The sequence below is a fragment of the Drosophila ficusphila genome, unplaced genomic scaffold (genome assembly GCF_018152265.1).
Source record: "Drosophila ficusphila isolate 14025-0441.05 unplaced genomic scaffold, ASM1815226v1 contig_636, whole genome shotgun sequence".
Classification (NCBI taxonomy): Eukaryota; Metazoa; Arthropoda; class Insecta; order Diptera; family Drosophilidae; genus Drosophila; species Drosophila ficusphila.
Genome location: NW_025064569.1, coordinates 2,457,750 through 2,470,857, shown reverse-complemented (window position 1 = coordinate 2,470,857; position 13,108 = coordinate 2,457,750). Strand labels below are relative to the sequence as shown.

At 35.5% G+C, this 13,108-nt stretch overlaps 1 protein-coding gene across 2 annotated transcripts in view; it reads right to left on the bottom strand.

The window, feature by feature from the left end:
* Positions 1–12,316, bottom strand: part of LOC108101959 (lipase 3) — a 29,612-nt gene extending 17,296 nt beyond the window's left edge. The window contains exon 1 of one of the 2 annotated variants that reach the window (XM_043208751.1): positions 11,962–12,316. Coding sequence is in view for 1 of the 2 variants with exons in the window: in XM_043208752.1 (XP_043064687.1) it covers positions 11,962–12,051 (90 nt within the window). In the remaining variant the exon portion in view is untranslated. The remainder of the gene's footprint in view (positions 1–11,961) is intronic. The other variant, XM_043208752.1, reaches the window with a different exon arrangement.
* Positions 12,317–13,108: the final 792 nt, after the last annotated feature.

The following is a 13,108-nucleotide window of genomic DNA, read 5'->3' as shown; positions in this document are numbered from 1 at the left end:
TAACGAATTTGATATATCAAATATTGACAAAATTACGTTTGTAACGGATCGAGGAACAATCATTTTGAAGGCCTTACAATGTAATAATAGACAAAATTGCAGAAGCCATCTTTTTAACAATGTGTTGGACAAATCGTTCTCTGCCACCACAGAACTCGCAGAAGTGTTGGAGGCCTGCAAGAAGATAGTTAAATATTTTAAAAAATCGAATTTGCAGCATCTTCCGACCACATCTTTAAAAAGCCAATGCCAAACACGTTGGAATTCCCATTATTATATGCTGAAATCGATTATTGATAATTGGGATGATATGAATATTTACCATTTTAAGGCAGAATGAACAAAGCTTGCGGTTATTACATATTAACAAACCTGTTGTTAAATCGGTAGTCGAAATGTGTGAGAATTTTGAGATTGTTTCTAAAAAACTGCAGCTTTGCAGTGCACCTTCGCTGTACTATGTGTTGCCGGTAATTTTAGCAATTAAGGGGCACAACTAGTGTGAGATTTTAAAAAATTCGAATTTTTTTTTAATTTTTCGGTAGATTATACCTTTAAAAATATCATATTAAAATTTGAAATCGATATCTCAAATAGTTTTTGAGTTATAGCAATTTTAAGAGCAGCCGCTCGTATAACAGTGAATACGATCATTTTATCTTTAAACGCGTTTTTCTCGAAACAGCATTTTCCGAATTTGCTGCAGTGATATCTTAAAAACTAGTTATCCGATCACTACCAAATTTTTACCTGTTCTTTATATAGTTCTACGTACCATGAACTATCGGTTTTTTGATCCGATCAAAAATTACGAAATAACGACCAAAATTGTGGTTAAAATTCGATTTTTTTTTTTAAACGCTGCCATTTTGTCATATTTTGATATTTTTTTTTTGTATCGTAGTTCATGGTATGGAAAATATTATCTAGTTTAACGAGAATTTTTCATTTTTTGATTTCGTCCACGGAGAGGGCCGGAATCACTGCAGCACTTTTTTTTTAGCGCCGTTGGAGATCGACTCTAACTTAAAAAATATTTAACTTTTTTCTTTAAAAATTGCACTATACATTCTTAAAACATGTATAAATATATTCTGAAAATTTGAAAAGAATTGATCAAGTAGTTTTTTTTATAAAAATTCCCAAAAATCAGCATTTTTTAGGCCGTCGCACTAGTTGTGCCCCTTAAAAATCTATGTCAGCCGACAAACAATGATATACCGGTTATTTCAACTTTAAAAGAAAAAATAATAAATAATATAAACGAAATATGGGTCCCTAACATCGGTATATGGCACAAAGTTGCATATTTTTTATATCCCCCGGCTTTAAATATGCAGCCAAACGATTTAGAAGAAATAAAATTGTTTTGCAATGCTCGCATTTTGACAGATAATCAACCTTCATTTCCAAGTACACCTTTATCGAATTCATCAACAACACAGTTTTCGTTTGATTCAGACAGTACCATAGATGCCAGTAGCCAAGTTACAGCAATAAATAAAACCAACGACACTTTCTTTTTCCCGCATTTAATGAAGCGTAATTTTTTACAAACCGCAGAGACACCTGAAGAAGAATTGGAAAGATATTGCAATGAAAAAATTGGAATGGATGAAAACTTTAATTTACTTAACTGGTGGGAAAATAATGAAAATAAATATCCCTTTTTAACAAAATTAGCATTGCAAATTCATTCCATTCCCGCCAGCAGCGCAGCCGCTGAGCGTTCGTTTTCTTTAGCTGGAAATGTTATAACTGAAAAAAGAATGTTCAGTTGATAGCTTATTGTTTTTAAATTCATTTTATAAAAACTTTAGCAATTAAGGTTGAAATTAGAAAATATTTTTTTCTTTTATTTTTTTCTGATCTCAGTGAAGTTTGTGTTCTTTTATATTTCAAGCATTAATTTTGTTCATTAATTTAAGTATTAATTCTATTTTAACTTTAAGCGTTAATAATGAAGAAATAAATGAAGTTTTGTATTTTGGTTAAATTAATGCACCGCAACTTGTTTCCTTTCAAATACACATATTTACATAAAAACTATCCACACATTTTCGATCTGATTCGTTCACTCACATTCAATTCAAGTGCAACTTGTTTGAAGTCTGAGCGGTTCGTGCGTCGTTTTACTTTCGGTACAATCATTTTCGATCATCATACCGAAACCAACAAATCAGTTTTAATCAGTAAGCAGAACACTCAAGTGAATAGTTCGAACTCGTTCGTTTTGTGCACGAAACTGGAACGTACCACTTTATAGCGAAGCGCTGTGTTGAGTTGTGATTGCTTTGAGCAAGTTTGATCGAACATGAACGCTCATACTCGATGCAGTTCTCTGATTTGTACTTCCGAATCCTCCCTGTTCAGGTTGGTCAACTTTCAGGGACAGCATTTCCCAAAACATTCGCTGAATATTTTTTTTTTTTCAACACAATGCTTTTATCGTCTTGGCTAGATATTCGCCATTTCTTCACATCCATTTTATACCCAGCATGAAGGACGAATTCGAAAAACCTAATCCAACAATGTAATGGACTTAAACCGTGTTTCACATTGTGGATAATGGGAACAAATTTCATGCACTTAAAATTTTTGTTACCAAGAAAATCATTACAGATTGGGCAAGCTTGGTAAGATTTCGTATTTGTAAGGGCATTTAGCACTGTGCCATCAATTACTGTCAAATACAAGCTAAACCTCACATATATACATTGCCTTTCATTTAGATTTATTTTAATAGAATTTAATTCACTTATTTCCCTTTCCATACGAATGTTCTCATCTTCAATAACTTTTGTGGATTCTTTAAGAATCTGCAGCTTTAAAGGTCTGCAAAACCGTATGCTCTGCGGAGTTTGATTGTTCCACAATATATTGCAGGACGAATCGATCAGACGAAGAGGCATAACTGTCGTGGCAAAAAGTGAAGAGTCTGCATCTTGGGACTGGCCGTTAGTGTAAGCCTGATTAATGTTAGCTTGTCCCGTGCTGCCATCAAAGCCATAACTCAATATCAATTCTGCAGATAAAAAGTCAGACTGCTGCATGTTCAGTGCCGTTGCTGTAGCCTCTTTTTGATAATCCACTATTCGACTTGTTGTGTGATTCAATAGATCCTGCAAAGAAACTTTTGCAACGATGTCCGTTACAATAATATTGTCTGGTCGGCAGTCTTTTTTCTTTTGACTTACATCATAATAATTGGTATATATATTGGCTTTCCTGCATTTTGCATCCTCTCGAATTGCGCAATATTGGTCAGTTGTGAAACCCTAATAATTCAAATTACGCAGAAAACCGCAAAAAACGCATAATGAGCTTACATATTATGAATTCAGAATTGACAAATCTACAACATGTATATGGGCACTCACTGATACAATTTGAACCTTTTTTAAAAACCCTTTGGAAAGTTCAAGTTTTTTTCCAAAAGTGACAAGGGGACAACACTTGCTAAATATACAAATTGTTAGAAAAATACGAACAAAACACGCAACATATTAGTATCAACACATAGTACTAACCTGAAGAATTCATATTCATTTTGAATTTTGTTATTTAATGATTTTTTTTTCAGAGATATGCCAATTTGAAATTGCACCGTAAATTAAACAATCAACACAGCACGTGGTGTCCGCTTGCAACAGCTGACTTTAACAGCTGTTATGTTTTTTAACATTAAACTGCTAAGTTAACATTTTAGGTATACAATATAGCATGATAACATTAAAAAAACGGAAATTTGCATACTCGCGAAAAATGAGTTTTGGCCTCGGAATCGGGTCAAATTCAACAAAGTGCAATGTAGGCAAACAAATCTCATCCATTTACCCTCTTGAAAACGAAATACCTCAAGGTTTTCCCATTTCTGTTGCCCTTGTTTTAAAAGCTTTTAATAAATGAACTAAAATAATAACCACACACAAACAAATTATTTTCAGTGCATATCAGAGATTTGATTTTTTGTGATTGATTGAAAACATTGGTTCAACAAAAATGTATGATCGTAAGCGATCTTGCTTAACCCTTTGAGGGGCAGTGGGAAGTATACTTCCCACCTGTTTCTTTGCCGTTTTTAATTAATCTCTTTCGCACTGCACTCGTTTTAGTAAAAATATATTATAATTTAGACTCTCAAATACTTATAAAAAGTTATGAAAAAAAAATTTTCGTGAAATTGTTATTAATTAATTAGTTATAAAAATTCAAACTTGAAAAAACGGTCGTGTTTTTGAATAAATTCAGCTGTGTGCAAACTACAGGTGCAAAAATTATGAAAATTTTTTTCTGACGAGCATATACATTGAACAAAAACATATGTTTTTTTCAGAATTTTCGGCAGGCTAGTTTTCATGTTGTTGTAGTTTTTGAATAAGTTGAAAATAGTGTTATTTGACGAATCTTTCCGTTTGATTTCATTATTTGTTACGCGGCGAAATTCAAATATCAATGGTTGTACATAGGTTTTTGGGGTTGCTGATAACGATTTTGATATCAGTAGATTAATATCCAAAATTTCACAATTCCGATATCAGAATCGTAACCAGCGACCCCGAAAACCTATATACAACCATTAATACTGAAATTTCGCCAAAGAGAAAAATGTGCCCCTCAAAGGGTTAAAGCGAATATTTAGTTCCAATCACTCAGGCTCGGTTACGAATGATTTTGTTCGATCGAACCGTTTTGTGTGAGCGTTTTATTTCGGCAATGAATGTTCGAGAATGTTGCTTACATTCAGTTCGAGTACAATCATACCAACTGGTCATGCTATTTGGGGATTCGATTCAAGCTATCGAACTACAGTCAGTCACAAAAGTACTCGTTGCAAAGTACCTCATACATAAATACGCTTTTTATTCAATGATTGAGTAACATTGATAATTTCATTTATTATTCTTAGTTATACATATATTTAACGATTAGAAAATAACAAAAACTTTTCAAAAAATTAGCTTCACTGCTGTTTTTTTTAAGGAACTCATACCGACTACAAAAATGCACATCACAAAAGTATTCGCTTTTTTGTTTAAGTATTACATATTGATGATTTATTTTCTTATTTAATATTTTGTATGCAAGCCTTTATTTTCTTTAATAGCTAGTAATCGTCGTGGCATTGATTCTACTAATTTTTGGCACCTCTGTTCGGGTATATTCGACCATTCCTTTAGTAATATCTCTTTTAGCTCTTTTTTCGAGGAAATCCTGTGTTCTTGGACCTTAACTTGAGATGGGCCCATAAATTTTCTATGGCTTTAATGTCTGGGCTCTGTGGTGGTGTATGAATTCGTTTTGTGTTATACAACAGCCACGTTTTGACTTTCCAAGCCGTGTGTTTAGGGTCATTGTCCTGTTGAAAAATGAACTTGTCGCGTTCTAGACCCATTAAATTCACCCTAATATGTACATACCTTACAAGAAAGGAAGTAGCTTCGGCTTGCCTTAGACTTGCAGTCATCAAATATGTCGAACAAAATACATATGTAAAGGCTAAACAACATCGAAACTATGACGATTCTTCTATTCACGAAGCCCCGGGTCGGCAGGGGCTATGTCGGTTCGCCTCACGAATTAAAAAAATAACTTTTTATATTGTTCTGAAATTATAATTTACTAATTTTGCATTTATTTCTTACTAACATCTTACAACTTAAGAGCGAACATTGCAGACCGTTTCGAATTTTTAGAAATAAATTCATTCATGAGTGCTTCCAGATCAAGCTTGTCCACTTCCTCTGGATAGGAATGAAGTATCGCGACATGGTTTAATCATGAGCAACTGGATGAAACGTAACTATTCAGGGAAAAGTCCTCTACACCAGTCATTCTCTTTCAGGAATTGAACAACATTTTTTAAAGATTTTTGAGTTCATCAAGCTCAATCCCATATCTCTGTCGCTCAACAACCTAAATTTATCGAAATCACCCTTATAAAACGAGATGATTTTTTCTACGTCAACTTCTTGACCAACTGAAATCTGTTCTAATGTTCTGAAAAATTTGTCTGATTCAGTATCAAATCTACTTTTTAAAGAGCAAAGAGCGAATATTTCATAATATAATATATAGGGTAAGATGGGGTAAAACCGCCAAAAATGTATATTTGACGATGTCAAGCTATCATTTATAAAATGATCAATGAACCAACCCATATTTCTGAAAGTTGAATCCCTTGGCTACAAAATTCATTTAAAAAGTTTTTATGTAGCTTTTATTTTAAAACAATTGTGATCGTTCAAAAGAAAAGTTTAAAACGGCGGTTTTACCCCACCTAGTGGGGTAAAAACGCCAGTCTGGTTTCAGTGTATTTAAGTACGCAAATAATGTCAATAACAAGTAGATTATTATCATAAAATATTGAAATCTTAGATATTGATACCTAATAGAAGAAAATCTTCAATTTCAAAATTTCCAACATGTGGATTCAGAAGTTTTTTAATTAAAAACTATATCCATTGAAATGTTGCAAAATTATTTAACAATTTCAACAATCAATTTCACAATTATTAAGTGCCTAGTGAATTTCCAAAGTGTCGGCTTCAATATTATAGAAAAGTAAAATATTATAGAGTTTAAAAAATTAAAACTTCTGAGCAATACCTTTTCGCGGCGTTTTTACCCCACGCGCCAATTTTTTTTCGAGGTTACTTAGTTTGTACAATTTTGGACATATTGGCTAACTTGATACATGTACATCAGTATCAAGGTTCGTACTGTATTTACCTCTTTTTTTTCAAGCCGTTCATTTACACTTCATTGAGCAATGTTGATAACAAAAATTTTTTTGCTGCTGTCGAGTGAAACAAAAAAGGGGCAATAGAAATTGTCACGATAAAGCTGCAGTATTCCGACCGACTTCAAAAACCGCGCATTATCAATCAAAATCTATATTATCAACGGTTAATCGTTTCGGCGCTTAATTTGAATTTGAAATCCAAATGGCGGTTTTACCCACCGGCGGTTTTACCCCATCTTACCCTACTCCGGTAATATTCTTCGGGAGACTTGAAAACATGGTTATTGTGATATTTGCTTTCTATTCGCGTCGAAATGTTTCGTTGACGGGGTAAATTCGGTTCATCAATATCGAAATTCTTTGAGAACTCTACGCTTCTCAGCCAAATTGATTCAAATTTGGAATGGCAGGAAAGATTTAATGCAAAAGTTACAGCTTCTACTTTTCGAAGCGAATCTACGACGCAAAGCTCTGCCTTTTGAAGTTCTTGGTTTAATATTTCAATTCGATCACATATGTCGATCAACGCATTTAAAAAAAAAACAAAACAAAAATGAAAAAGACTCCATGCGTTGAAGAAAACCTGCAGCTTTAGCGACGATTGTGCTATCGACTTCCCGATTTTCGATCAGCGCTTGGAAGAATTCCATCAGTGATTCGTATTTCGCCAGTACGGTTTTCGGAGATTTTATTCGCAGCGTGAACCTAAATTGAGATATTATATTTTATAAAAATGAAGAACTTATAACCTTTTTAAGGGTGTACTCAATCGGTGCGCTCTGGCGCTAACTTCACGAGTGTAATCTCGTTCTTACAGCACTAGATACACACGGTGCTTTTTGTCCATAAACCCGTTAAATTTGGCATTTTGAGTGCAAAACTGCCGATTACGCACGGGTTACGGTAAACAGCTGAAATCATCGATTTACCGCACGGAATACAGGCACGAAAAATGCCAATTTACCGGGTTGTATGACAAAAAATATATTAAAATACGAACATTAACTCAAAATTAAGGACTGTGAAGGTAGAGTACTCTCTTAAGTTTGGAACGCGACTCCGAACTTTACCTTGTTGGGCAGTACGCTGCAAGAGCAGGAATTACTTCGTCACCCATCGCTTCAGCCTGTAGTTCCTGAAATTTGGCGAGTCGTTTCAGGGAATCTCTCACAAAATTGATTAACTCCTTCACTTCTACGACGAATTTTCTGGCAGGGAAAACTTGTTCAATCCCGTCTTGAACTACGAGATTGAGAATATGGGCGTTGCAATGAACAAAAAGTGCTCTCGGTTCTTCTTCTCGGATACGTTGTTACAACCCAGAAATTTTCCCAGACACATTTGATGCCACGTCATAACATTAGCCCCTCATCTTTGAAATTTGCAACCCAAATCGGAGGAGCACATCTTTAACGATATCAAATAGAGTTTGCGCTTTCGTATTTTCTGTCGAATAAAAGCCCTAAAAATACTCCGTAGCTACGAGGTCCGGAGAAACAACTCGCAAATAAATAGAAATTTGCTCCGTTCTTGAAATATCCGCAGGTTTATCCAGAAGTATAGAGAAGTACATCGCAAGTTTAATTATTTGAATATTATCTGACAAAATTTTCATAGCCATCGCTTGCAATATTTCATTCTGGATGTCGTGATGTAGCCATCTGTGGCCTGCTCTTTTGATCCAAGATTCTAGTTTAGAAACATCTTCTGCGCGCGCTCTCAATTGAATTGACGTCGTTATCCACTCCTCGAATAGCTAGTCCTTGCCTTCCCAAAATTTTTAGGGTACTGAATATTTTTCTCAAGGCCGTCCGATGAACCATCATTTCTTTTTGAGATGCGGTTGATAAATGTTGCACAACGTTAATTTTTCCGAGGTTATTTAAAGCGTCTGCGCAAGCGACATGGAATGAACTTTTTGAATGGTTTTCTATTCTTTCTGCTGCATGTTTCCAATTTCTAAACTCAGACCATGCGATGTAAGATTTGTCAATAAATTGTCGTTGCACGCTTCAGTACAGATTGCGCAGATTAATTGGCCACGACCGTTTTCATTGAGCCACTGATATTTCAGTTTCCAACGTTGGTAACTTCGAGGAATTTCAGAACTTTCCTCTAAAAGTAATCAATCAAATTTCAATTTTTTGGGGAATTGGAAATTTCTATTTTTTCTTACCAATTCTTTGCTTTTTACTATTCCCATTTTCCTTATTCGCCTCATTGGCTTCAGTTTCTCTTGCCCTTTTATTGGGATCTCCCCCTCGAATAACAAACCGATCCATAAGGGCTAACACTGTCAATTAACGAACACGACTGACCTCTGCTCTGACAAATCCTCTTCACGAATCGTAATAAGTTCGATTGCATTTGATTTTTCATTGTAATTCCTTATTTCTCCAAATCGTTTCTTTTTTTGCTTGTTTGTTTTTATTTGTGTTTCTTCATTCATTCTTCATACAAAAAAAATCGTCGTAATAAGTTTCACATGTTCCGTGAGTTTTTAAGCTCACTTCAAAGTTTTTATCTCTGCTTTTCATGTGGGTAATTACCCATCTTCAGAAGTTTAAGGTGGAGAGTACTACCCACAGTAGAAGGCCGAGAAGATGTGAACGACGAAAAGCGTGTCGGACGCCAAGTTCGGTCGAATGTGAAATTTTTGCTGACAGCTTTCTTCGATTGCAGGGGCGTGGTGCATCATAAGTTCTTGCCACAGGGAAGAACGATCAATAAGCAATATTACCTGCAAGTTATGCGCAATTTGCGCGAGGCAATCCGCCAGAAACGCACGGATTTGTGGAAGAACAAAAATTGGCTTTTGCACCACGATAACACATCGTTGCTTGTGCGCGACTTTTTGGCCAAAAACAACACACTAATGATGCCGCAGCCACCGTATTCCCCAGATCTGGCCCCTTGTGACTTTTTCTTGTTTCCTAAACTGAAGAGGCCCATGAAAGGACGACGTTACGCTACGCTTGACGAGATAAAGACGGCATCGAAGGAGGAGCTGAACAAGATAAAAAAAAATGATTTTTTTAAGTGCTTCGAAGATTGGAAAAACCGTTGGCACAAGTGCATAATATCTCATGGGGATTACTTTGAAGGGGACAAAATAGATATTCATGAATAAATAAATAATTTAAAAAAAAACACAAAACTCTAATTTCTCCTTTCCCTGAGGCTTTTACACCTTATTTGTTACCACAGAACACCCACAAAATACTGGAGTCATATCTTGTGCATAGAAGTTTCGCAGTACGGTGTAAAGATTTCCTCTCCGATTACCATCCAACCGAAGCTGAAGTACCTCAAGGAAGCGTGCTTGGACCAACGCTGTATATAATCTACCCAGCAGACCTTCCGACAACCGGCCTTACAATAACTTCAACATTTGCTGATGATACTGCCATTCTAAGTCGATCTAAGTGCCCCATGCGAGCAACGCAAAATCTATCAGCTCATCTCGGGCTTTTGGAGAAATGGCTAGCAGATTGGCGCATAAAGGTTAACGAGCAAAAGTGCAAACACGTCACTTTTACCCTTAATAGACAAACTTGCCCCCCCACCATCTCTGAACAACATCCATATTCCACAAACAACGGAAGTAACGTATCTTGGAGTCCACCTTGATAGACGGCTTACCTGGAGAAGGCACATCAAAGCCTAGAGAACACAACTAAAATTAAAAGCAAGAAGCCTACACTGGCTAATAAATGCTCGCTCTCCGCTTAAACTGGAGTACAAGGTACTTCTGTACAATGTAGTTCTAAAACCAATTTGGAAGTATGGCTCCGAGCTATAGAAGTGATCCAGAGAGCCCAATCAAAAATACTAAGAACAATAACGGGTGCACCGTGGTACATTCGAAATGAAAATATTCACAAGGATTTAAACGTGGGGTCTGTTCAAGAGGAAATCGACAAAGTAAAAGCAAAGTATACGATCAAGCTACAAGCTCATCCAAACAGCCTGGCGCGGTCTTTAACGTGGCCCTTGCTTTACACGGGGGTTACGTTCCTAAAAACATGTAAAGCGAAATCGTGTTAGGCAAAACATGGATTCATAACAAAATAAGAGGTTACAATCTCCAAACTCAAAATTGGCAGCAAAATTAATAAATTTAAAATAAACATTCATATTTTCAAAATTAAAAGTTGGTATTAAATTAAAAAAAATGCTTCATATTATTAATTAACAGGTTAAACTTTATAGAAACTTAATAATGTTAAGAAAATAAGAAGATCATATGTTTCTACCATATCAAATTTGAAATCCATTTGGTGGCATATATGGTTTAAGCGAGTTTGTTATACCCTTGCAGAGCAAAGGGTATTATAATTTCAGTCAGAAGTTTGCAACGCAGTGAAGGAGACTCCTCAGACCCCATAAAGTATATATGTTCTTGATCAGCATCACGATAAGAATCCAAATATGTATGTACGTCTGTCTGTCCGTCTGTCCGTTTCCGCGCAAACTAGTCTCTCAGTTTTAAAGCTATCTTGCTGAAACTTTACCAAAAGGTGTGTAGTTATTGCACGCAGTATATAAGTCGGAACGAGCCGGATCGGCCGACTAAATCGGATAGCTCCAATACGAGAGAACGAAATAAAAAATTCTCAGGCAGCTGTTTTTGATCGGATGACTTGATTTCTTCCAGATGGCGTTTTCTAACTGCTATTGAATTTCGGATTAAATTTTATCAAAATCAGATAACTCCATCATATAGCTCCCATAGGAGAGATCAAAAAATATACATATAAATAATGGAAAAAAAATTAAAGCGTTGTTGTTTTTAATCCCACGAGCATGATTTTTGGAACATCAAGTTTTTTAAATACTCTTAAATCGAGAAAAAAATTTCATAAAAATCAGGGTACTTTATGTATTTTGTTCGACATATTTAATGACTGCAAGGGTATATAAGCTTCGGCTTGCCGAAGCTACTTCCTTTCTTGTTTCAACATGTTTTCTTTTTTGGTGGCTCCTTATCAAAAAAAAACTGTCTATTTCATTATTGATATTTGGCAATCGTGTGAGAACAAGGTTTTCGGAGTGTTAAAAGGAGGATAGGAGCAAATTTGTAACCGTGCGAGACCCAGTTCGTGCAAAAAAAAATCCGGTGTTAAGCGAAAGCCAAGTGTATATAGTACATATTTTATTTTTGCGTCATCCAATATGAAATCACCACAAGTCGGTCGACTCAGTCACAAGCTTACCGTCATTTTGTGTCCATCTACCAGCCCGTTTGTTCTGCCTGTTATCAGCACCGGCAACATCAGCAGCAGTAACCTGGATTCGAATACCATCTTAGAGTTTTTTTAAAATTATTATAACTGATCAAATGGGAAATGGAAACCTTATCCGCGGCAGTTATTAAAACACTGACATCATTGGCCGGCATGCGATAGGTTTTTGTACACTAGATACGTTAACCTGTAGCCACCTGTTGCCCCTCTTAGTCACCTTCGTTAATCTTTATACCTTTGCAGAGGGTATTATAATTGCAGTCAGGAGTTTGCAACGCTCTGAAGTAGATATTTCAGACCCCATAAAGTATATACATTCTTGATCAGAATCACGATTTCGGCTTGACGAATCTACCTTCCTTTCATGTTTGGTATTGGTTTTCTATCCGTAGACGTATGCACGAGTACGTCGTTTTCACTTCCACCTATCTTTGAATATTTGATATTTTTGCACGCTGATAATTTCATATCAGCTCTTTGTACATATGTATGTATATTAACTGAGACTTTATCATCGGTGTGCTGCACTTAACGGGCTTCTAAGAACTTTGCAATTATTTTAATTTATCTGTTCTGCAAAATGTTTTCCAATTCAATGGACAAAAGATGGTAAACCCTACATTCGACCCTAAAGAACTCACGTCGTTAAAGTTAATATTTATATCACACATATATTCATACATACATACATATATACAATTTTTTACAACTTTCATCCACATTTAATAATAAATTACGAAAATATAAACAAAGAAAAGCAGCTAGATTTTTTAAGTATTAAGATTTTGTCCTAATCTATGTATATAGTACCTATATATATGGGCGATTCCATATCAGATTTACAGTCGATATTGGGAAATTCGATGAGATATTTTTTTTCATGCTTTTTATCGAAAATAAATCGACTCGTATTTTAATATTTATTTTGAGTTATAGAATTAAATAGCATTAAAAATTCATTTCATTGACCCTTACTATGCGCGCGCGAAGCGAATTGACGCTCGTTGGAGTCGTTGGTCGGCGCACGCCCTGAGACCGAGCGCGCGGACGGTGCATGATGATCTTGAATATTCTATAACTCAAAAACTAATTTTGATACCATTCTGAAATTTTAGTA